Source organism: Galleria mellonella, unplaced genomic scaffold (assembly GCF_026898425.1).
Source record: "Galleria mellonella isolate WM207_F2 unplaced genomic scaffold, CSIRO_AGI_GalMel_v1 utg3070, whole genome shotgun sequence".
Classification (NCBI taxonomy): domain Eukaryota; kingdom Metazoa; phylum Arthropoda; class Insecta; order Lepidoptera; family Pyralidae; genus Galleria; species Galleria mellonella.
In genome coordinates this window covers 346575-374527 of record NW_026442069.1, presented here as the reverse complement: position 1 = coordinate 374527, position 27953 = coordinate 346575, and the positions used below count along the sequence as shown (strand labels likewise).

The 27953-nt window shown below is 35.9% G+C and overlaps 1 protein-coding gene across 1 annotated transcript in view; it reads right to left on the bottom strand.

Annotated features, from left to right (window-relative positions):
• The window catches only part of LOC113519372 (calcium/calmodulin-dependent protein kinase kinase 1), a 215073-nt gene that overhangs the window by 126844 nt on the left and 60276 nt on the right, over positions 1 to 27953 (bottom strand). The window contains exon 2 of the mRNA XM_052895708.1: positions 15547 to 15614. Within this exon, the coding sequence (XP_052751668.1) occupies positions 15547 to 15614 (68 nt within the window). The remainder of the gene's footprint in view (positions 1 to 15546; positions 15615 to 27953) is intronic.

Here is a 27953-nt window from a genome sequence, read left to right as displayed (position 1 = left end):
AATTGTATGAAAAAGTCAACCCGTTATTCTCGAAGCATTTGTATGGGGACACTCTATCTATATAATCAAACATGTGACTTATACAAGAAGTACAGTGAAATTAAGAATCTTTTTTAAAGTATATATATATATATATATATATATATATATATATATATATATATATATATATATATATTATACTATATATATACTTATTACTATACAGTTTGGTCCATTTTGTTAGTAACAGTTTTCTTACAAACTATATTAGTAAAAAAGAAAAGCAAATTAATGTAATTAAAGCAGTTCACTCAGATGTGACGCAGCCGACTAGAACAGCATCTGAATGAAATGTCCAATTATAGGCGAGTTATATTTATCGCCTATTACTTTTAGAATGCTGTTGGTGCTTGTCCTAACCCTGTGCAGCAATGATGCAGTCCTCTTCCTCCTTACAGCGTAGTAATCATCTACGCGAGATTGAGCAAACATGCTGGAGGCGTTACAAAAGCGAGGTAGCCCCAACAGCACTCTAAAACTGTTATTATACTGGATTCGTATGGCACTGAGTGAGGTCTGTGTGCAGCAATTATAGCAAACGGTGAGTGCCGCTGCGTGGGCGGCAGAGAAATAGCCATTTTACTCATCCACCTACTCTGTTCTAGCGTTTATACATTAAGGATTGTTAATTATTAAAATTAAAAGAAATTTATTATTTGACAAAAACACAAAGTTACAAACATAAGATACACTGGCCCCCACACGAGGCGAGCCTGTATTGTGGGCACCCGACAAAGATTAACAAATCACAATGTGTTATAATAAAGAGTACATAGTGGGCGGGTATTAATATATATAAAAAGGGTATTAATATAAAAAAAAAGGAATAAAAAATTGAAATAGTGATCATTGCTGACGTGGCAATCGCGAAATTGCTGCAACGTTTTAGAGGGTAGTTGAAACGTTTTGATCATGAAAGCAATTTGTCAGTTGAAATAATTATATTTAGCGCAATAAATATAACTGGGTTACGAGGATTTTAGTTGAGTTTAGTTCGTCGTTTTCGACAATTCGATAATCTTCAAAAGGGATGTATTAAGGTTTCTCAGGGTAGGCAATGCGCACGTGACTACAGTGGCTACTGTTAACGATTACGATTAGACGGGCTGTACTCGTATGTCCGTTTGCCACATTTGTGGTACAAAAAAAATGTTGAAAACGTGAATTTAAATAATCAATGCTTTTTCCACACAGTGTTTACTGGAAGAGAACTCTGAGAGAGTTAAACTCGCCTGTTATATATCTTACCTTTATTTAAAATAAACTATAACTGTGTAATCTTTGTTTATTAAAAAAAATATAAAAAAAAAGTTTTAAAAATAATATTTACCACCGCAAAAATCAGCGACTTCATCTGCGAAGATTCATATTTGAATTTAGAACGCGCAATCGTATATTTTCAATAAACTTTTGCTTTTCAATGACCAGTTTTTTTTTGTCTCTCAAAGAAAAAAAAAATCATGTCAAAATTTTATGTCTGCTGACCAAGTCATTTAATATCATTATGCAGTTGTTTATAAGCTTTAGCTTAATTTTTGTATGAGTCAAGTGCAAGTAATGTCGCTTGACTTTCAGAGTAAACAAATATAATATTGTTTGTGGAGTTAAAACTTAGTTCAGTTTCACACATCTTATTAAGGACATAGTTTCGGCCTGAAATATTGTGGCATACTTACCTAAGTTTAAGTTATGAGGTAACAAACCTAACAAAAATATACAACCGAAATGAAATCTTTCTTCTTTTTGGAGTCGGTTGAAAAGAGGAATAACACCTGAGTCCTCAGGAATGGCACCGCATGGGGGGTATCATGGGCGAAACAGTATACTCTGTTATGTCCATGGTACTGCTCATGTCTATGGCGACGGTTACCACTTTCCTTCAAGTGGGCCGACAGCTTGCCATTATAAGTTGTATAAAAAAAGCAGTGAAATATGATATCTCAAAAGTAGGTAGAATGTAATTTCTGAAACTTATTTCGCGAGAGACTCCTGGCTGTTATGTTATTACCTGTTACATTATTCAGAGTTTTGGCCTGCGGGAACCGTGAATCGTATTCTGTGATGTGGGGAGCCGAGACAGAAATCTAATTCTTTAATATAATGTAATTGGGGGGGATGGGATTGTTAGTAATGGAGACTGAGAATACCATTGCTAGCAATATACCCAACCAGGTCGACTCCTCGCGGTTCCCCCTGGAAACTATCATGGTTAATTCCTGATGAATTCATCATGATGGGCTAACTGGCCTGTTTTCATTCTCATCTATCACCCTTCACTGGTGCTCCGCCAGCGTATCCCGTTAGCGCAGGCGGGGTTACCATACCATTTTCACCCACAAAAAAAAATATAATGTAATTTAATATAATAATTAAAAAAATTACTTGATATTACACATCGTCGTCTAATACCAAACTAAGCAGAGCTTTTACTATGGACTTTAGTATTCAGTATTAATTATAAATAAGTATACTCTGTTATGTCCATGGTACTGCTCATGTCTATAGGCGACGGTTACCACTTCCCATCAGGTGGGCCGTCAGCTTGTTTGCCATTCTAAGTTGTATAAAAAAAATTACAATTATTAAAAGCCTTCTTAGAGAATAGAAACTATTATTAATTAGATAATCAAATGGTCTTCTTTTAAATTGTGTATTGGTCAAACTTTTAATATGATTAGTCAATTTATTATATATTAAAAGTTCCTGCAATTGATCACGATGCCACCTGATGAAAAGTAAAGCAACTACAGCATGGAGTTCATTAAAAAAAGAGGTAAAGGTTTATTTTTACTTTTTTTTTTGTTTTTTTTTTGATGAGTGAAAATGGTATGGTAACCCCGCCTGCGCTAACGGGATAAGCTGGCGGAGTACCAGTGAAGGGTGATAGATGAGAATGAAAACAGGCCAGTTAGCCCATCATGATGAATTCATCAGGAATTAACCATGATAGTTTCCAGGGGGAACCGCGTGGAGGTCGACTGGTTGGGTATATTGTTAGCAATGGGATTCTCAGTCTCCATTACTAACAATCCCTTTGCCCCCATTTTTACTTTATTGTTATTTTTAATGAGGAGTTTCGCGACTGACTCTTGGCCACAGCAGAATATCAGTGTTTTGCTCTTTTAAGGGCAAAGCAATAAACTGAGCTGTGACCATTCTGTGTTACTATGGCACACGCATGAAGGAAGGGAAAGAAAGAAGATTGTTAGTTTATATATTTTGTTTTTTGTTTTTTTTTTATTTGTGCTTTTTTATTTTCATTCTTTTATCTCTTTTGCTGTGTATTATGTGTATGTTTTTTTTTATTGTAATTTGTGTGCTGTAAGTAATGTAAATAAATTATCTATCTATCTAAAGAGGTTTCTTTAGGGTCGACAACGCAGGCATAATGCCTCTAGTATTGTAGGCGTTTACAGGCAACGGTAACCGCTCACCATCAGACGGGTTGTATGCTTATTTGGCCGTATGCTTAGGCCTACGAGCTCCATCTTAGATCACATTTTTTTTTATATCACTGACATGGCATACAAGAATACGGCCTACCTGATGGTAATCCGTTACTGTAGCCTATGAACGCTTGCAATACCAGGGGTATTACGCGCGTAATGCCGACCCTGAAGAGACCTCTTTTTACGACCTTTTGGTAAAGTTGTTGTTTGTTTTAATTTAGACTGTAAATTCAAATTGTCTCTCTAAAATTTAGAGAGCGTTTATTCTGTAATCTCTTTATTAAGTTTTATTGAAACAGAATAGAATAGAATAGAAGCAATATATATTTAAATAGACTTGTTTACAAGCTAAATTCTTATGACTGTACTGCTTTATAATATAGGTTATGACGCTATTATTTTTGACAATTAGCAATGGATAGTTTTAGAGGTTTCTATTGTGATGTCATGTAATGTGCACCCGTGCGAAGCCGGGGCGGGTCGCTAGTGAACAATATACCATAAAAAGCTACAACAGTGTTCTACTATAAATTTCACTGAATGTTTCTCGATACACTTTACCTTTAAACTGTCTATATGCGAGGTACATATTCATACAGAGTCTTTGTAAATACGTACAACTAATATGTTCCATTTAACAGGCTACGTCATAACGTACTATATGTTCTTATATTTTATTTAACAAATCGTTGGCGCCTTGTACAGAACTTGTGAATAAATGTTACAAACAGACCGATACTTAAATGTACAGTGAAGTTGAATAGTTCTTTATCCGACTGCTAAAAAGGAAGTTATGTATTTTTATGTATGAACTATGAACGGCTCGATGTTTGTCACTTTTTCACGTAAAAGCTCCTGAACGAATTAGAATGAAATTTATTTATTCCTTGTATTAAAGAGTGTATATGTATTCTAACTTAACACATAGGTAATATACTGATTCACGTAGATAAAGTCGCGTGAAATAGCTAGTCAGACACAATTGTTAAAAGTAAAATTAATCACGAAAAATAATAATTAATCTTTTCGAAGAGATCTCACGCCAGCTGGTGGAAACCTCTGGCGGCCAGAAGGCTGGCCTATACTTTGCTCAACGCATTTCCATAGCTATTCAGCGTGGAAATGCAGCAAGTCTCCTAGGTACCCTACCAGCTGGCAGTGATCTTAAGGAAATTTTTTATCTTTAACTATTTAAATTTATTCCATTTGAAACATTTACCTGATTTATATACGCGGCGATTAATAAAAGCAATTTCTAGATAGAAATTACAGGTAGATAAACTAGTTTGTGTTTTATCTGTGATTAACCCTGTTCGCCGCACCATAACTGTAAAATGACTTGCTTTGACTTCCACGAGACAGGCTTTGCCTAATGTGGGGTCATAGCTATATTGTACCATAGGCTAATTTTGTTAAAGGAAATAAAGTTAAAGGAAATAAAGATATTCTTATTCTTATCCCGCTTGTAGTATCACGAAAATGTTCTTGTAATTATGCCTGATCCATGAATGTAAAAATTTAATCTAATAAGTCGTATTTAGATATCTATGGTTGTATTAATAAACTGGATTCCATTACGTTGTCTTACCATAAATAAAGCTATATATATATATATATATTAATATTATTTTAAGGGCTTTTATCTTCTTCAGGTATATCAGCCCTATCGTACTCTGAACTGATTTCTCAAACAAAACTTTATCTACTTTCCCTAGACGCGGAAAGAGAAGAATTAATGGGCATCAATAATGTACAGAGATGTTCAAAAATTTCTGGTTTAAGTTCAGCTAACATAGTTTGAATAAGTATATTTATTGGCAACATTAACCTTGGCCTTTCTTTCAAATATTATAAATGTGAAAGTGAAGTTATTTATTTTTTCATAGCACCATAACGGTTTAATTAAACACCCTGGACTATATGGAATAGAGAAAAATAGGTCATCGTCATCATATCAGCCTCTAACTGTCCACTGCTGAACATAAGCCTCCCCCTTAGGGGGGTTCACGATTACCACGTTTGCCAGGCGGATTGGCAACCGCAGTTAGGCTTTGGAGATGTTTAAAGAGGGATGCTGTTGCTTGCTCTTTTTTTATACGACTTAGAATGGCAAACAAGCTGACGGCCCACCTGATGGAAAGTTGTAACCGTCGCCTATAGACATGAGCAGTACCATGGACATAACAGAGTATACTGTTTCGGCTATGATACCCACCATGCGTTGCCATTTTTGAGGACTCAGGTGTTATTCCTCTGTACACTGTAAATTCACTGATATATCTCGTCCTTCAAACCAAAACACAGCCATGCAAATACAACTGTTTCACGGTAGAAACACGAATGGGACAGAGGTACCCAAGCAATCGACTTTTGTACAAAGTCTCCCTCCGCTCTTCCAGAGGGAACCGCGTGGAGGTCGACCTGATAGGGTATATTGATAGCAATGGGGATAATCTCACCATTATAAACAATCCCTTCTCCCCAGAAAGGAAGGGGTGGTCCATTCTATATCGGGGCATACACGGCAATGTTTATTGCAAAAACAGTAATTCGATCATGAGTAATGGAAGAATCGCAGGTGTGCTGTAGGACTTTTAAAAAGGAACATGCTTTTTCATTAATTTCTATTGAAATAGACTATAAATCTGCTAGATCTAGATTGAACCCTTTTTATTTTTTTATTTTATTTTATACAAAAATCCACAGCTCTTAAAAAATAGTAGTAGTATTAGGTACCTACATATTTAACATATATGCATGGGATTATATAATTTTGTATGATTGATATGTATATGTATGTGTATGTATGTGTATATGTATATGTGTGTATATATATGTGTGTATGTGTGTGTATATATATGTATGTGTATGTGTATATATATGTATATAATTTTCATATATTTTTAATTTGCAAAAGATGCTTTTTTAATTATACAACACTATCACACCTACTTGTACAACAATTAGTCCATTACCTTAAGGTTGTCTTGAAATGATTGCTCTCAGCAATAAGACCGCCTTACTGTATTTATACAATTGTATCGGTGTGTTTGTAAATTGTCTTGCTTATTTCCTATATTGTATAATGCAAATAAAGTATACTCATTCATTCATTCAAATAACTTACATGCTAAGTCTCTTATGAATACAGCCAAAAATGGATTTTATTTATACAAACAAGAATTTTGATTTCAAAGCGAGGCAGGCAAGTTAGAGTGGGTGTATGCAAGAAATATAAGCACATGTATGAAAGAAACCATATATAATAGTGAGTGTCCATAAAGTTAAGTTAATTGTTATACAAAATAATTAAAATCCATGTTGCTAAAGAGCAGATATTGATGGCAATGATTAAATAATACAAATTCATGGCCACCAATTGTAAAGAGGGTCAAATGTATGCGTGGGTGTATATGTAGTGTGATATAAATAAATGTAAATATGTAGTGTATATACGTACATGTACATATATGCAACATATCAACATATCTACTAACATTTGTCTTACTTACAGTCTGTAATACATACATCCGAGTATATATTCCATCCTCTTGATAATTGGATCGGCACGGGCGTGCAAATGAGACTCTATAGCTAGCATGGCAAACATATTATTACTTTAAACACATGAGATCACTTTGTATGTTTGTTTATTGGAAGATCGTGCGTCTGGGACGGAACTAGCTGCATGCGGCGACTGGGATGTAAATAAAAATTAGCCAAAATGTCGGACCGAAACTAAAATTTTATTCCTTTACATTACTATTGTAAAAAAAAAAAAACTATTAAAACTTCAGTAAAAAAGTATAATAAAAAAATGGCTCCGTAAGGAAGAAACAGGATTAATACGTGGTTTTATTTTATAAAATTCCCCGAATAAATATTATCCACCTAATAACCTGCGGAGACAAATTAACTTTCTTCTCGGACTATCCAGAAGATTTTGGTCCTTCGAGCCGGATAAGAGTTTATCTTTAAAGTGCATTTAAACTAAAGGAACAAATATTAGAATAAGAGCTGCAGCTTACAATTAAGTTTTAGAATGCAATACATACAAAATTTAACTGAGGTTTGATTGATTTTTAACTGGAGAAACTTGAATACAATGTACTTACTAGAATGCCGCAGCATCATTGCAATCTATTTAAAAATGCAGCTTGCAGAACAAACTTGGGCCGCGAATCACCTATCGTCCGCATAACGCGTCTGTATGTACTATATTGTAAAAACCAAGCCTGAACTTGATATTCACAACGATAGTCACTCTGTGTTCATGGCTAAATTAAAATGTTGGTGTACCTCCCGATTACATTATATTTATTTATAATTTATAATTATTTAATTACAATTTCTATTATTTATATTATTCATATTGTTAATATCTTTACTCATTTAATGGCATTTAATAATTTAATTATATTTTAATGTTTATCAAACACAAGGCACGCTGTGATCGCCTATAAATGTAAGAACAGTTAGATCTAATCTACCAGTGTATTGTATTGAAATGTTTAGCTGTATCTTATGTTGGTAATACTATAAATAAATAAATAAATAAAACGTTTAAGAAATAAAAGGTTTATTTCCTAAACGTTTTATTTATTTATTTATTTATAGGATTACCAACATTAAAAGATTTATTATTTAAAAGAGCTCAAAAATAAGTATAGTTTGATATAATTTTACAAAAGCTAGCAATCCAACAAGACTTTTTTTGCAATTAAGATGGCAAGCAAGCAAGCCTACACAATAAATATAAAGAGAACTACACTTCAACACTTTTTAACGTTCAGATAAAAATAAATAATGCTAAAATCGGTTCATATTTAGCCATAACACTGGCTAACATAAAAAAAATACAGTTGAAGAGAAAACCTCTTCGATTTAGAAGTAGATTGATCAATCAATCAACCTAAGTACCATTTCCTATTCCGATGAGATTTCACTTGAAACGTAATAAAATAATTTACGGACCTTAAGCAATTTTGTTCTACCTTTAAACGGAGTTATTCCGAGAAAAAATTTATAGGAACTGAAGGAGTTTAGAGCGAGCATTTGCTAACTGGGTAACGTTTTGATGAGTCTATTTTTTTTTGATGGGTGAAAATGGTATGGTAACCCCGCCTGCGCTAACGGGATACGCTGGCGGAGCACCAGTGAAGGGTGATAGATGAGAATGAAAATAGGCCAGTTAGCCCATTATGGTGAATTCATCAGGAATTAACCATGATAGTTTCCAGGGGGAATCGCGAGGAGGTCGACCTGATTGGGTATATTGCTAGCAATGGGATTCTCAGTCTCCATTACTAACAATCTCTTTCCCCCCTGATAAGTCTACTTTACTATCTTTTCGTTTTTTTTAATGGGTGATAATGGAATGGTAACCCCATCCGCGCTATCGGTATACACTGGCGGGGCAACAGTGAAGAATGATAGGCGAGGATGAAACAGGTCAGTTAGCTCATCGTGACGAATTCAACAAGAAATGTTCACGATGGTTTCCAGGGGGAACCATGTGGAGGTCGATTTAATAGGGCATATTTTGCTAGCAATAGGGTTGTCAAACTACGTTGCTAACAATCCCTTTCCCCCCACTATCTTTTCGTTATCAGTCTATACTACTGTTTATTTGTTGAGCATTTCAAACTAGGCATGCTCTCTACTTTGATCATGTGTACGATAACAGGCTTAATTTTTTTTACAATTTAGTAAGGAAACACGTGGTTTGTGCTCCAACATAGAATGGGACATGCTTCCTTTCCCGTGAGTGTCGTAAGAGGCGACTAAGGAGGGCGAGGGATGGGCAGCAGCGTCTGTCTTAAAACGTTTCTAAAAGCCTAACTGCAGTTGCTAACCCGCCTGCCAAGCGTGATAACTACTGGCAAAACTCCTCTCATGGGGAAGGCTTATGTCTGTCCACTGCTGATAGTTGGCTGAAATAATAAAAAAGGAAGCACGATATTACAAGAAGATAACGCAATTATAAAAACCTAAATAAAGCAAAAGCGATAGTGAAACAAAAAAGTGTGTAAAAATAATTAATATAAATATAAAATAAAATATAAAAAGAAATAAAAAATGCAAACAAAAAAGTGGATCGTGCACGACAACCTTCAATTAATTTTCTGCAGCGTATTTTTATACTCTTTTATTAAAAGCTTTTATTTAATTTATTTTATCAATCGACTTTAAAAATAAGGATACTTTCAATTCGGATGTATTTTTTTTCGATTATCTTTTATCTTGAAATCCGTTAGTTTGAAAAATTCTATTTTTATTATATATATATATATATATATATATTACTTCTTCACGTAACAATTATTATGTACTACTATTGATAGGATTTGAATGGATATTTGATATACAGGTAAGTAGGTATATATACAAATTCATTCCGAAAATAAACATGTATGTAGGAATACAAAAACATGTATCCACATAAACACAACTACAATGACATAGTACCTCGTTACAAACAGTATTCATGGGACATACGTTTACTTATGCACGGACGGGTTTTATCTCTCTGTCTGCTTGTAGAAACAACATAGAATAGAATACATTAATGTACATTTAATGATACGGAAACAAGAAACATAACTAAGTAACTAGCAGTTTTTGATTGTAATTTCATTTGATAATTTAAGTCGATTAAAAAACTATATTTTTTAATCGATTATTTTTATATATATCTTACGCAATATTATCACTAATTTTGTGTTAATTTATTAATTTTCTTTGCAAATAATTAGTTTTACTTACATATACATACATATAGGCCGTTTTTTTTTTAATGGATGATAATGGAACGGTAACTCCACCCGCGCCATCGGTATACACCGGCGGAGCACAAGTAAAGGATGATAGGTAAGTAAAAGACTTATATGTGACCAGCCCATATAAGTTTTTTTTATACAACTTAGAATGGCAAACAAGCTGACGGCCCACTTGATGGAAAGTGGTAACCGTCGCCTATAAACACGAGCAGTACCATGGACATAACAGAGTATACTGTTTCGCCCATGATACCCCCCATGCGTTGCCGTTCCTGAGGACTCAGGTGTTATTCCTCTGTACCCAGTAAGTTCACGCCATATCCCACCCTTCAAACCGAAACACAGCCATGCAAACACAACTGCTTCGCGGTTGAAACACGAATGTGACAGAAGTACTCGAGCAATCGACTTTAGTACAAAGTCTCCTTCCTCTACATTACAGATATATTTATAATACATATCAATAAAATGTGCTCTATGACTTTAGTAAACAGTACTTAGATGTGCATATGATTATTTGCATATGTTTTATTAACAGGAGCATTTTTCTTTTTTCTTTTCTCCTTTATCCAAAGGTTGTCTGAAAGAGATTGCCTTAGTTATCGCTAATGCCGCCTTATGTACTTCTTCTTCATAAGTGTAATATATATTTATCTTTGTATTGTATATATATATATATATATATATATATATATATATATATATATATATATATATATATATATATATATATATATATATATATATATATATATATATATATATATATATATACCCTGAAGAAACCTTCATATATCATTTTTGAAAAACCCCATACTGTGGTTTCAAGAAAAAACCTGTCATAAACTAAAATTTCATCCCAACCATCTGGATGAATGGCAGTCTTTCACCGTGCGTTTTTCAAGACACTTTCTTCCATGCACAACCACTCTTTGGAATCAATTTCCAGCAGCAGTATTTCAGAATCGATACGACATCATAACAGAGCTTTTTCCTTTTTAAAAGGTCGGCAACACAACTGCAATGTCGTCAGTGGTCAGTGTTGTGGGTAATCATGGGCGGCGGTAGTCACTTGCCATCAGGTGAGCCGCATGCTCATTTGTCCCCTGTGTTGTAAAAAAAACCTGAGTATTCGTGGCAGAAAATTTCTCTGGAAATCGCACAGTACATGATCAATCCACAAGCAACGTGAAACAATGTTCGTGATTGCAGAACTGTAGTTGTAGTTGTAAATGCATTTGGTAATTAAAAAGTTCTAGCCGGTCTGGAATAAGTTGGTGTGTCCACTACCGCCACTTACCGGTTCCACTTTTTCTTATAGGGAATAAAAAAAAAAAACTATTTCATTTCTAAAGTTGAAGCGATACTGCATTTACAAAATGTCATTAAATTATTTACGTATTTAAAACTATGCATTAAATACAAAGGACGACCACTAGATGGAGTGACGACCTGAAATGCATTGCAGGGAGTCATTGGATGCAAGTTCTTTCTTTGTACAACTTAGAATGGCAAACAAGCTGACGGCCCACCTGATGGAAAGTGGTAACCGTCGCCTATAAACATGAGCAGTACCATGGACATAACAGAGTATACTGTTACGTCCATGATACCCCCCATGTGTTGCCATTCCTGAGGACTCAGATGTTATTCCTCTGTACCCTGTAAATTCACGCCATATCCCACCCGTCAAACCGAAACACAGCCATGCAAACACAACTGCTTCACGGTAGAAACACGAATGGGACAGAGGTAACCAAGCAATCGACTTTTGTACATTGTATATTGTTTTTCGACGCATATTTAGTTTAGAAAAAAGAAATATATGACCTCTACTATTATAAAATGTCCAGAAAGGAATTTTCCTGTGTATGATCATATGTAATAGTATATTAGAGTCTAATAGGAACATGACATGGGTTAGAAAAGTCAACACACTACGCCATTACGTGATACGTGACGTGACGTGACGTCATTAGCGGAGTGATTTTACGTTAATATGGCTCATTGCTAGCGTAAACACGGCGTCACCATGCCTCCCGGCGTGAACACGCACTCTCTTCCACGCACAACCACTTTTTGGATTTAACATCCAGCGGCAGTATTTCCGAACCGATACGACATCAGTATTTTAATTCAATTTAGTAATTTATTGCTATTTCATGTTGCAACAATATAGATCTTAAGCTATTAACCCTTTTTTTTAAGGGCACAGTAATTACTTTAATAAATATTACATAAAATACATAACTAAATTTTTATTTTATAAATGCATACTCGATTTATAAAAAATAAATAAAACATGATTACCTTAAAACAAAAAGGTACAAACAAATACAATTAAATTTTCTCATTGAAACATTCCCGCAGTTATAACAACTTTTTGTAATTAAATATTTTTTTCAAAGCTATTTTAAACCGAACCGATGCGACATCGTAACCTTCAAAAAAGATATATTGCATATATATATATATATATATATATATATATATATATATATATATATATATATATATATATATATATATATTTTTTATTTTTTTTTTTTATAAAAAATAGAATACAAACAAGCTGATTACCCAAAAATGGAAAGTGGTAAATTAAATCGCCTATAGACATGAGCAGTACCATGGACATAGCAGACTATACTTTTTCACCCATATACCCCCCATGGGTTGCCATTCCTGAGGACTCAGGTGTTATTCCTCTGTACCCTGTAAATTCACGCCAAAAATATATATGTATAATCATTGTAATAATGACATTGGACATATTACACAGCTGTGCGGTCCCGGCATAGAATGGGCCACTCCTTGAGTGGCGTAAGAGGTGACTAAGGGAACAATATACTCTGTTATGTCCACGGTACTGCTCACGTCTATAGGCAACGGTTACCACTTTCCATCAGGTGGGCCGTCAGCTTGTTTACCATTCTATGTTGCATAAAATAAAGAAAATGGTGGACAGATGGGTAGCAGCGTCTCTCTTAAAATATTTATTACTAAAGCGTAACTGCGGTTGCCAACCTGCCCGCCAAGTGTGGCAACTACTGGCAAAACCCCCCAAGGGGGAGGCCTATGTTTAACATTGTACAGTTACCGACTGATATGATAGTAACTGTATCATCTATTGCCAAAGATATATTTATAGAAAAATCACTACATATTATATAACAAAGTCCTCCGCTGCGTCTGTCTGTCTGTTCGCGATAAAATAAAAAAAACTACTGCACTGATTTCAATGCTGTTTCCACCAATGGATAGAGTGGTTATCCAGGAAGATTATCGCATAAAAATTTGTTAAGTTTCTGTATACGTTGGCTAACATATAACGATATTTGTTGGAGGTGTCGGAAAAAAATAAACCGTCTGGGAGCTTTCAACGAAAACGCTGACTAAATCCTTTGAGATATGACAAAATAATGTATGGTAGAATCGTGTATTTTATATAGGTCTACAGAAAAGTCTGCGATGGCTTATGTTTATCTCTAAAAGATAACATATTATATCTATTTTAACACTTAAAAAAATGGGCGATTATAAAGCGATAATTGGAAAGTTATTTACATAAATACGGTATTAAATCTTATCCACACTTGGTACCAGTAGTGATTTTTGTGTATTGTTAAAATTATATAATGCAACTAGCTGACTCGACAAACGTTGTTTTACCATATACATTATTTCTAGAACTATACATGAAAATATATCGTACTACAATTATTATATTCGATTGTCATCTTGCAACCCTATTGCGAAATATAAAAATTGCGATTAAAAAACAGTGGTTGATCGTAAAAGCGTGAAAATTTGAATTTGTATGTATTTTTCAATGCTAAATCATATTAATATAAAAATAAAAATTTTTGTGAAAGAAATAAAAAAAAATTTACACCCTTATCATTGAGGGGTATAAAAAATAGATGTTGGCCGATTCTCATACCTACCCAATATGCACACAAAATTTCATAAAAATCGGTAAAACCGTTTCGGAGGAGTATGGTAACAAACACCGTGACACGAGAATTTTATATATTAGATAAGTAAAAGAAATTAATTAAGTATATGTAAATTTAGTGATTAATATTTACATGTCATTTGATATGGCGGAACGTAATGGACATCTTGTAAACTTGACAAATGCAACATCTTATCTACAATGTTCCTGGCAAACAAATTTCATTTCATTTCATTTCATTTATTTCTATTATCCATTTTAATTCAATAAAAGATATTAGTACGGAAAATATTAAACGACATATTAAGTGGCTACAGTGAATACAATAAGTTATTGGCAAGTTGTCGATTAGTTCGAGCAAGTTGTGTTCCTGAGAGACGGTAGTTCCTCGCTCGAATAGTATTCCTAGCTTTCGTAGTTATGTTAACTGCCGGTTTCAATCAACTAAGCGCTTGTTGGAGTTAATACTATTGTGTCAATACACGTGTATATCATTGTCAGGATAATCCTGTTTATGAATTGATATTTATCATGTAAACTAGCAATATAGATAGATAGATAGATAAATTATTTGCATTACTAACAGCACATAGATGACAATACAAACATACACATAATAGAGACGTACACAGGAAAAGAGATAAAAGATTGAAAAACAAAACAAAAAACAAAAAAAAAAAGCAAAATATACAAAATAACAATTTCCTTCTTTCATGCGTGTGCCATAGTAACACAAAATGGTCACAACTCAGTTTATTGCTTTGCCCTTAAAAGAGCAAAACACTGATATTTTGTTGTGGCCAAGAGGCAGTCGCGAAGTTTCTTAATAAAAATAAAAACAAGAATTATGAATAAAATACGTTTTGTGTGTCCATTACATTTGCCTCCATTTGATATTTTATTTTAAATAAATAAATAATTAATAAATAACAATTAGAATAAACATTATTTTTTATATGTAATTTAACTAAATGGAAACTTTGTACAAAAGTCGTTTGCTTGGGCACCTCTGTCCATTCGTGTTTCTACCGTGAAGCAGTTGTTTTCGCATGGCTGTGTTTTGGAGGGTATCATGGGCGAAACAGTATAGTCTGTTATGTCCATGGTACTGCTCATGTCTACAGGCGACGGTTACCACTTTCCATCAGGTGGGCCGTCAGCTTGTTTGCCATTCTAAGTTGTATAAAAAAAAAAAATATGAAATTCAATCTCTACGTACAATGCCGGGCTAAATTACTAGTTACATATGAATAGATTTATTCGTAAATAAGAATGCTGTATGCACTTCCTGACCACAATTCTAAATATGCTATATTACCTGGGTATGTCTGCAAGGCGCGGTGCTCTCGTCCTTCGCACCGCACCGCCGATCGGCAGCACTCCGACCTGGTCGCAATGATAAAAGGCAATTAATTAATTTCTAACAGGACCGACGGATGCAGGTGGCGCGGGTCCTCACTTTATGATGAAATATAGGGGAAATATCTATTTTTAGCAGTCTTCTTTGCGCCGTCAAATTGGCATCTGAATTCAGAATCTCGTTACGCTATTAGCGCGGTCATTGGCTTTATAGCGAGTGTAACTATGAATAAACAGGGGGGAAAGGGATTGTTAGTAATGGAGACTGAGAATCCCATTGCTAGCAATATGCCCAACCAGGTCGACCTCCTCGCGGTTCCCTCTGGAAACTTCCATATTTAATTCCTGATGAATTCATCATGATGGCCTAACTGGCTTGTTTTCATCCTCATCGATCACCCTTCACTGGTGATTCGCCAGCGTATCCCGTTAGCACAGGCGGGGTTATCATTCCATTTTCACCTATCAAAAAAAAAAACTATGAATAAACTAGTAATGATATGTATTTCATTTAAAAATCTATCAGTTCCTTCAGAAAAAAAAAAAAAAAATATATATATATATATATATATATATATATATATATATATATATATATATATATATATATATATATACATCCGAATTGAAAATATCCTTCTTTTTAAAGTCGATTGATATATCGGTCGGAGTGCAAGGTTGCAGTTGGTTTTTTCTTGTTTTTGTTGTAAGTAATGGATGATAGGTGAGGATGAAGGCAGGTCAGTTAGGCCATCGCGAAGAAATCGAAAAGAATTAATCACGATGTTTTCCAGGGGGAACTGCGTGCAGGTCGACCTAAAAGGGTATATTACTTACTAGTAATGGGACTGATGATCTGCATTACTAACAATCCCTTTCCCCCCGGGCTAGGACTTCACTATTAACTCACTGTAATCCGCTCTCGGACTTAAATAAATTGCTAAGTACGATTGTCAGTTTTTTGCTTCTATTCAATCACCTTGCATATGATTTCGTTTCATTTAGCCACAGGTCAGGGGGAAGAGACGACTATTAGACATGGGATTTAGTTGCCTTATTCAGGCACTATCATTATTATATTCCTGGTGAATTTATCATGATGGACCGATTAATTTGTTTTTAGACTCACCTATCATGCTTCACTGTCATCCACCATCATATACCCATAGCGCAGATGGCGTAACCATTCCATTATCACCCATAAAGAACAGTAGGTGAAGTACTTTCCACAAATCGTGTTACATACTCTGTAGTTCTGAGCAAACAATATTCTACTTATGTTACTTTATGTAAGTACATTTTGGGGAGCGTGTTACCATTTACAGCACGTATTCAATTAGCCATCACGTTAGCGTACGGGGAAAAATATGTACGCGTATTATCTTGTTTCACGCGTTATATATTATACAATACCCTAATATAATATGAAGAAAAAGGGAGGCACTGGACATTCTGTTTAGGTATAAGAAGTAGGATAAAAGATTTAGAATCTCCTATATTTAACTGGTGTGTCGTGTAATCCTGATTTAGAATGAGCCACCACTTCCTTTCCTCTGGGTGTTGTAAGACGCGATTAATGGAGGGCGAGGGATGGGCAGCAGCGTCCCTCGTAAAACATTTTTTTTTAATTTTTTTTTTATACAACTTAGAATGGCAAACAAGCTGACGGCCCACCTGATGGAAAGTGGTAACCGTCGCCTATAGACATGAGCAGTACTATGGACAAACCAGAGTATACCGTTTCGCCCATGAAACCCCTCATGCGTTGCCATTCCTGAGGACTCAGATGTTATTCCTCTGTACCCTGTAAATTCACGCCATATCCCATTCTTCAAACCGAAACACAGCCTTGCAAACACAACTGCTTCACGGTAGAAACACGAATAGGACAGAGGTACCCAAGCAATCGACTTTTGTACACAGTCTCCCTCTGGTGTACACATCTCCAAAGCCTGTATGGGGAGGCTTATGTTCTGCCATCGTACAGCTCACTATCGTCAGTGAGTTCACCCCTATACAATACAGCCTAGATGGTCGCGTACAGCACGATTTCAAAGATGTTTTCTCCCACGCTCAGGTTGTGGAATGAGCTCCCTGTCGAGGTTTTCCCAAGAGACTACAGCATGGAGAACTCAAAAAAGGGATAAAGAAGTTTCTGCAGTGTCTTTTTTTCAATGGATGATATTGGAATGGCAATCTTGCCTGCGCTAACGGTATATGCTGGCGGGGTACCAGTGAGAGGTGATAAGTTAGGATGAATGGGTTCAGTTAGCCCATTTTGATAAATACACCTGAAATTCAGCGCGATAGTTTCCAGGGGGACAACGTGGAGGTCGACCTGATAGGGTATATTGCTAGCAATGGAAGTGATAGTCCGCATTATAACAATCCCCTCCTTTCTTCAGGGTCGGCAACGCGTGCGTAATGCCTCTGGTATTACAGTCGTTCATAGGGCACGATAACCGCTTACTCAGTGCTCAGATTAGTGGCATAACAAAAAATATACTCGCGTACGCGTCAAGCTCGTCAACTCATGACTAAGGGTCTCGAATGATCCTAAAATTACTCGACTAAAATACACGGAAGTTAAACCGGCAGTTATTACATTAAAATTTCAATTTCAGCCAGAATCAAGTTAAGTCGGATAACTCTTTACGATCAAAGGCTCTCAAGATGAAATCTCAGCTTGAACCTATGAATTTTACATATTCATGTTATGATTTGCTTCGTACTTCGGAAGGCTCGTAAAGCCATCAACCGGCAAGTCACGACAGAGGCCTTTGTATATAAATAAAGTAGCTTTCCTCTTGACACTAGAGGGGTTAAAACATATTGTTTATATATCCGTTCTTTGTATGAGGAGGGACCATTCACGTTTCGTGTTTGCATGGCTGTGTTTCGGCTTTAAGCGTTAAATATGGCAGTTAAATCAAAAAGTATAGGGATATAACAACATATGGATATACTCAAAAATGGGAATGTATGGTGCTCCGGATCACCGCCCCCATAACGTGTAAATAGCATAATGTTTAATATTTTTGCAATAGAAATAACTCCATATAGTTTATAGAATAACTTACAATCATTAATATCGTTTTACGGAAATAGTTTATAGAATTTAACATAATAGTTCGAATAATTGACAATGACAGTGCTGAAATTTATGAAAAACTTGTAAAATTATTCATATTTACATAAGATAGTAATAGAATGTTTCATAATTACATAGAATAGTTAATAGAATAGTATAATAAAATAATTAAAGTAATTGTTAAACAGAGATAGAAAACTAGATAAGGACAACTAATGTTTAGATAGATAGATAATTTTATTTGCATTACTTACAGCACACAAATTACAACATACATACACAAAAAAAAGCGAGATAACATAAATGGCAAAAAAATACATAAAACCAAATACAACTTTCGTTTGTGAGTGTGCCATAGCAATACAAAATGGCCACAACTCAGTTTATTGCTTCGCCCTCAAAAGAGCAAAGCACTGATATTCTGTTGCGGCCAAAGGGAATAGGGTAACAATAAAACAATACTACCAGATTATCCGTACAATAAAAAAAAAAAGATTAATATACAGTAAACAGACAGATATGACAGTTCACTAGCAGACAAATGGAACATGGAGGTAACTTGCAGAAATGTCTAACTTTTGCCTATTTAGTTATGTTGATTGGCTGCTAACCTAACTTAGTTAGGTAACAGATTGTGAATAGTATCCTGATAGAGCCCCCCCCATAATTGTTTTTCTTATATATCTACCATGAACAGACAGCGACCATTTACGATTTTATTATATGTACTTATTGATTGATAAATTATAACAATGTAATTTTTGTTTACAATAAAGTATAAATAAACAAACAAACAAATATTCAAAAGTCGATTGCTTGGGTACCTCTGTCCCATTCGTGTTTCTACCGTGAAGCAGTTGTGTTTGCACAGCTGTGTTTCGGTTTGATGGTGTATTTATAACTTAAAAACGCATGGGGAGTATTCAGTTTTCCTGTTATGTCCATGTATAATAAACAGAGAAATCATGGCAGCATGCATACAATAAAAAAAAAATATACGTCTTTCGCCCCCTGTATGGTGTATTTATAACCCTTTTCCTTGTTGTATACAGAGAAAATATGGCAGCATGCACGTCTTTCACTAACCTTTCCCAAGTACCAACAATACTTCTAAGAATTAGAATAAAACAAATATTTGCCATAATGTTAACCCATTTCGTCCTCACAAACTACACTAGAGATTGTCATAACAGACGATCCAGCAAAACATTCCGGTACGTCACTTTATTGCTCGCATTCAAGTGGCGAATATGGCTCGACATGAATACCGCATGGTTATTGGCAGTCAAGTGGTCCGTGAGGGTAGTTTGTTTAGGAATTATTCCAACTAACTGCCCCGTAACTACGACGTTTTTGTCGTATCTATGAATAATTCATTGATTTAAGTTTAGCATTTCGTATTTTGCTATAAATGGTGTTTTCTTTTTAATATTTTTTTTTTATACTACTGTAGTGGCAAACAAGTATACGGCCCACCTGATGGTAAGTGGTTACCGTAGTCTATGAACACCTGCAATACCAGAGGTATTACGCGCGCGTTGCCGACCCCGAAGAAACCTCTTTACCCCCCTTTTGAAGAACCCCATGCTGTAGTCTCTTGGGAAAACCTCGGCAGGGAGCTCATTCCACAACCTGAGTGTTCGTGGGAGGAAACAGTGTTTCCGGTGTTTGTCTGTTTTAGACATTTTGTTACCGATTGATAAAGTACACAATTCATTTACAGTTTTTCACATATCTTTTAGAGTGACCGACATAAAATAACATTCTACTAGACTTGATAGTTTTATATATCACAGTTCTATTCGCTCACACTTCGTCATGTGGTCCCGGCATAGAATAGGCCACCCTTTCCTTTCCCGTGGGTGTCGTAAGGGCGACTAAGGAAGAGCGAAGAATGGGCAGCAGCGTCCCTCTTAAAATATCTCTAAAAGCCTAACTGCGGTTGTCAACTCAGCTGTCAAGCGTGGCAACTACTGGCAAAACTCCCCTTATGGGGAAGGCTTATGTCCAGCAGTGGACAGTGGCTGAAATAATAATAAAAATTCACTTACACGTTTCGAATACGACAGCTCTCTCCAAAAGAGTTCCGCCATTTTTAGATTCATTGATTACTATCAGTGAGTCGTTGTATAATTTATAAAAATGTATATAAAATTATTAAATACCAAAATTTTAATATTTGAATGAATGAATGAATGAATGAGTATACTTTATTTGCATTATACAATATAGGAAATAAACAAGACAATTTACAAACACAACGATACCATTGTATAAGTACAGTAAGGCGGTCTTATTGCTGAGAGCAATCATTTCAAGACAACCTTAAGGTAATGGACTAATTGTTGTACAAGTAGGTATCATAGTGCTTTATAATTAAAAAAGCATTTTTTGCAAATTAAAAATATATAAAAATTATATACATATATACACACTTTATTTATACTTTAATTTAAATTAATTAATTGTTATTTATTTTTAATATATTCAAAATAAACAGTAATTTGTTGTAGGTAGGCAAAAGAATTACAAAGGGGTATCATGGGCGAAACAGTATACTCTGTTATGTCCATGATACTGCTCATGTCTATAGGCGACGGTTACCACTTTCCATTAGGTGGTCCGTCAGCGTGTTTGCCATTCTAAGTTGTATAAAAAAAAAAATGCGTCGGTAAAAAACTGGGTAAATAATAAATAACAATAGTCGAGTACAAATTTTGAACAGTGAACTGGGAAGCAGGTGGCTCCGGGGAGTAATTACAGTTTGACAGTTGCTTACCTCCGCATGAACGGAAATTGGAAATCAAAGCGTAATGAAGATAACTTGAAAATGACCGATAATGAAATTTAAATGGGAAAACACTGTACATTTTGAGGTATGTCTAATTATTTGCTTGGAATGGATTTTTTGTGGGTGGTTGTAATTAACTTAAACGTTACACCAACTTATTCTTCATGCGGGGTAAAAGGATTGTTCGTGATATAGTTTAATAGGTCGACTATAGTTCCTCCTGAAACAATCGTGGTTAATTTTTCCCACTCACCAGAGGGAGACTTTGTACAAAAGTCGTTTGTTTGGGTACCTCTGTTCCATTCGTGTTTCTACCGTCAAGCAGTTGTGTTTGCATGGCTGTGTTTCGGTTTGAAGGGTGGGATATGGCGTGAATTTACAGGGTACAGAGGAATAACACCTGAGTCCTCAGGAATGGCAACGCGTGGTGGGTATCATGGGCGAAACAGTATACTCTGTTATGTCCATAGCACTGCTCATGTCTATAGGCGACCGTTACCACTTTCCATCAGGTGGGCCGTCAGCTTGTTTGCCATTCTAAGTTGTATAAAAAATAAAACTTATTGAATTCGTCATGGTGGGCCAGCGAATCTGCTTTCATTCTTACCTATCATGATTTTTATATTCATTGGGGCACCAATGAATATAATCCCAGCGTATACTGATAGCATAGAAGGGGTTACTATTCCATTTTCAGCCCTTAAAGAAACCTATTCTTTGTAGAGTAGAGTGCTGAAACATACAAGTGTATCTTCTTATGATACTTTGCCACAAAATATGGTCCTGAGCCACCCACATCCGTCTACTGTACGCAACATTTTTGAAGCCGTCACTTTAGTAAGTCTTCATATATTTGTCCCAAAAATTGAGTGTAATTTTTTCATACATACATGAAATGTAAGTCACTTTATTCCATCATAACTTCTAAATGCTTCTATAAATATATCAGATGTCAGGTGGAAGGGATTGTTGGTAATGGGGTCTAACAGACCTATTGCGGGGAGAAAGGGATTGTTAGTAATGGAGTTTGACAGCCCCATTGCTAGCAATATGCCTTATTAGGTCGACCTCCACGTGGTTCCCCCTGGAAACCATCGTGAACAATTCTTATTGAATTTGTCACGATGGACTAACTGGCCTGCTTCATCTCCTCACCTATCATCTTTCACTGGTGCCCCGCCGGTGTATACCGATAGCGCGGGTGGGGTTACCATTCCATTATCTTCCATCAAAAAAAAAAACTGACCGATTGCGGTTTCCCCTGTAAACTATCGTGGTTAATTCTAGTGGAGTTCATCACGATGGGCTAACTGACCTGCTTTCATTGTCACCTATCATCTCTCACTGGTGCTCTGCCAGCGTATACCGATAGCGCGAGTGGGGTTACAATTCCATTATCACTCATTAAAAAAAATTAACGGCATTGCAGGTGCTGCTGGCCTTTTAAAAATGAATATGTGTTGTCTTTTTCAGTTTTTATGTATTAAAAAGTCCAAAATTAGATCAGTCGTTTACATATAATTTCCATCTCCGATACGAGCCTCTCATACATAACGCTGGCAAAAATGTTCTTAAAAATAGCGACCGAGTGCCGTTAAAGAAAAGAAAAATTATTTATTTTATTTATACGTACATTATTTGAATATAAATACAATTCGTATGTTATTTTTTAATTGCTATTTATTCCATTTGAGTTTCTAGGTAAAGTAACAGACATGTCACGTACAGGCATTCTCATCGTTTACATAGATATACAGAAATGGACTGCTTGCTGCTCGATTCAATTTATATTACATTTTTAACCGACTTCAAACAGGAGGCTCTTAGTTGGGTTTTTATGTTTGTTACCTTATAACCGTCCGTCAGTGGTACTTCTCAGTCGGTTGTATTTGTTATTTGCATGGCTGTGTTTCGGTTGGAAGGATCTTTAATGGATGAAAATGAAATGGTAACCCCGCCCGCGCTATCGGTATACACCGACGAGGCACCAGTGGAAGATGATAGGTGAGAATGAATACAGGTCAGTTGGGCCACCATGATGAATTTAACAAAAATTAACCATGATGGTTTACAGGGGGAACCGCGTGGAGGTCGACCTGAGAGGGTATATTGTTAGCAATGGGGCTATTTTTTTATTTAATGGGTGATAATGGAATGGTAACCCCGCCTGCGCTATCGGTATACACCGGCGGGGCACCAGTGAAGGATGATAGATGAGGATGAAGCAGGTCAGTTAGCCCATTGTGACGAATTCAACAAGAATTGTTCACGATGGTTTCCAGAGGGAACCACGTGGAGGTCGACCTGATAGTGTATTGCTAGCAATGGGTTTATTAAACCCCATTACTAACAATCCCTTCCCCCCTCCCAATGGGGCTATTAGATTGTCAATAATTACTAACAATTCCTTTTTCCCCCAGTTTTAGGGGTCGGATATGGCAGTTAATTTACAGGGTACAGAAGAATACGCATGGGAGGTATCATGGGCGAAACAGTATACTCTGTTATGTCTATGGTACTGCTTATGTCTATAGGCGACGGTTACCACTTTCCATCTGGTAGTCCCTTAACTTGTTTGCCATTCTAAGTTGTATAAAATAAAATAAAAAAGACCCAGGGTATTGGTGTCTCGTTCTAACCGATGTTATAGGTAGCGATAATGTAATTATCGATACATTCATTTACCGCTTGCCTCTGGGGTCTATCGTTTCTTAGAAACGTCGAAAAGAAGCTAATTCCGCAATTTGAGTGTTGGCAAAAGGAAGCTACATAGTTAAGTAGCAATATTATTTCTTAGACGACGGAAGCGTAGGATGTTTTATTTAATTGAATAAATTGATAAACAAACCGAGCGAGAGAAAATTTCTAACGCATAAATTAAATTTTAAGAATTAAACACGAAACCACTGGAATACACCAATTTTCCGCTTTGAGTAAAAATGTGTTACTAACAAAGAAAAGTTGAAAGATATTATTATAATTCGACTAATAGAAAAAATAACTATAATTAAAGGAGGAAAAAATCCAAAAATCGACTTAAATTCTATTGTTCTTAACTAATATTATAAATGTGAAAGTGATTTTTTTCATACAACTTAGAATGGCAAAACAAGCTGACGGCCCACCTGATGGAAAGTGGTAACCGTCGCCTATAGACATGAGCAGTACCGTGGACATAACAGAGTATACTGTTTCACCCATGATACCCCCCATGCGTTGCCATTCCTGAGGACTCATGTGTTATTCCTGTGTACCCTGTAAATTCACGCCATATCCCACCCTTCAAACCGAAACACAGCCATGCAAACACAACTGCTTTACGGTTGAAACACGAATGGGACAGAGGTACCCAATCAATCGACTTTTGTACAAAGTCTCCCTCTGGTAACATTTGTTCGTTTGTTACGCTTTCACATCTAAATCGCTAAATTGATTATAATGAATTTTGGTATAGAGATAGATGGGACTCTGAGAATGGCTATTTTTTCTCCTGGCTAATGAGCATGACTCGGCTACATGGACGAAGTCGGGAATTCTAAGTTTTATATAACAAAAAAAAAGCTAGTAATATTATAAATGCGGAAGTTTATAAGGAGGAATGGATGGATTACTCTTTTAAGCAAGAACTGCTGAATTCAAATGCAATAAGTTACCAAAAGCTAATGTTATTTGTGTGCTGTAAGTAATGTACATAAATTATATATCTATCTATACATCCTCAGAAATATTTATATCATCATCATTTATCTTTATCATCAGCCTTTAACTTTTGATGAACGTAAGCCTCCTTGGGGGGTTTTTCCAGTAGTTGCCATGATTGGCAGGCGGATTGGCAACCGCAGTTAGGATTCAGAAATGTTTTAAGAAGAACGCTGCTGTCCATCCTTCAACCTTGGTCGTCTCTTACGAAACCCACGGGAACTATGTTGGGACCACACGGGATTTTATATTTATTTATGTCGGATTTATACAATTTTCAACACATACACTTTTTCAATACGTTCTCTTTGCTCAATTTAAATGTTACTAACACGGATATAAGGAAAATATGTGGATTTCTTTTTCTCAAACACCCTTAAACATATTCATACCACCCTTCGTCCCTATAGGAATTGATTGATCAAATGAGATTTAATATTCGATTTCACAGCCAGGACTTCCATTTCTGAGACGGTGAATAGGCGAGCGCCATAGATGTATATTTAAATAGATAACGCAATTTTATGTTCTTTACGTGTGAATTTTTTTGTCGTGAGTAAACTTAATAAAATATGATTTATAGAACAACAAAAAAGAAGGCTTTTCGATTCGAATGAATGTGTTTGTGTGTAGGCTGTAGTCACCATCAGATGAGCCGCATGCCCATGCTCGTTTGCCTCCTGTGTTGTAAAAAAAAATTAAAGATACATGGTTATTTTTGAGTGACGTTATGGATGGACGTTCGCCATTAATAAATAGCTTTTGTAAGGTCACTGTTAGTAATAGTACTTAATACTATTCTGATATGGCTTACATGATGACGACTACACATGTCTTTCAACAGCGGCGGCCTTAGGGGATGGCGAACAGGGCATATGTCCGGGGCCTCGCTCTTGCAGGGGCCTCGCGTAACAATACAAGCAAATTTTAAACAACCAGTGAGTGGCATTTTGTCTAGTGGCAAGTCGCAAAAACTTCTTGATTTAGGCATTTTAATCGCGAAAATTACCAACACTAAAATATACCTAACTACCGACCTATGACCTTCCGCCCAGAGCCTCGCAATGGGTAAGGCCGCGGCTGTCTTTCAATTAACGAAGTTACAATTGTTAGTTTTTTTTGTATACAACTTAGAATGGCAAATAAGCTGATGGCCCATCTGATGGAAAGTGGTAACCGTCGCCTATAGACATGAGCAGTACCATGGACATAACAGAGTATACTGTTTCGCCCACGATACCCCCCATGCGTTGCCATTACTGAGGACTCAGGTGTTATTCCTCTGTACCCTGTAAATTCACGCCATATCCCACCCTTCAGTTCCCTTCCCTTCTTGTTAGTAGAAAATTTGTGGCGTTCGTCATATTGATTGATGCTGTACTTAAGTGTCTATTTCGATTTAAATGGTAAACTCGTCATCATCATCCTACCAGTTTTTAACTTTCCAATCTATTCTATATCGATAACTATTCCATTGATATTCATGGTACTGTTCACATCTATAAGCGACGGTTACCCCTTTTCATCACCGATCGTCAGTTAAATTTTTTTAATGTGTGATAATGGAATGGTAAGGCCACCCGTGCTATCGCTATACACCGGCGGGGCACCAGTGAAGGGTGATACGTGAGCATGAAGCAGGTCAATTAGCTTATCATGACGAATTCAACAAGAATTGTTCACGATGGTTTCCAAGGGGAACCACGTGGAGGTCGACCTAATAAGGCATATTGCTAGCAATGAGGCTGTCGAACTCCATTGATAACAATCCCTTTCCTCCCCCCAAAAAAAAAAAAAAAAAAGATATTTGCGTTATCTATTGCCACCTACGTCTGTGGTAGACGCGTATATTTGCCGAATATTGTGGGAGCCGAAACAATTTCTCTTTGGTGAAGCAATATTCCAACAAACATTTAATTGGAGAACGGGCACACGAATTCCGTTCATACGTAACGTGACCAACTCACTATATTTGGTGTGTCGAATTTACGCACACGTCGCTGTTAGATGTATAATTTATGATATAGCTGGAAATGTCTATGGTTGCGAAGGGAAAATTATTTTTTAATAGTAGTTTTTGCTCTGCAAAACGGAAACAGTGACATCTATATCTAGAACTAACAAAATTTTTTATCGTGCCTCCTACCAAATTGTTTATAATTACTCCTCTCCATCCAAAGGTTGCCTGGAAGAGATCGCTCTTAGCGATAAGGTCGCCCATTGTTTTTTCATTGTGATTATTTCTTGTAATTATTTATATTTATAATAAGTTTACTATTGTAGTGTTTTGGAGGAAACAATAAAGAGTATCTATCTATCTATCTATCTATCTATCTATTACCTTTTCATTCTTAGACTTTTCTTTACATGAAAAATCAGTAATTACATTTTATCTTAAAGGAGAGCTTAGAGCCAGGGACTCGGGGATATCCACGGGGATACGGGGTACGGGGTACGGGGATAGGAAGTTCCCTACTACCCACCATGCGTTGCCACTCCTGAGGACTCAGGTGTTATTCCTCTGATCCCTGTAAATTCACGCCATATCCCACCCTTCAAACCGAAACACAGCCATGCAAACACAACTGCTTCACGGTTGAAACACGAATGGGACAGAGGTGTCCAAGCAAACGACTTTTGTACACTGTTAAATTTTTTGTTTTCACTTCCACGAGACAGGCTTGGCTTAATGTGGGGTCATGGCTATATTGTACCATAGGCTAATTTCGTTTAAGGTAATAAAGTTTATTATTATTATTTGTGTTTCAATTTGTTTACGTATTCC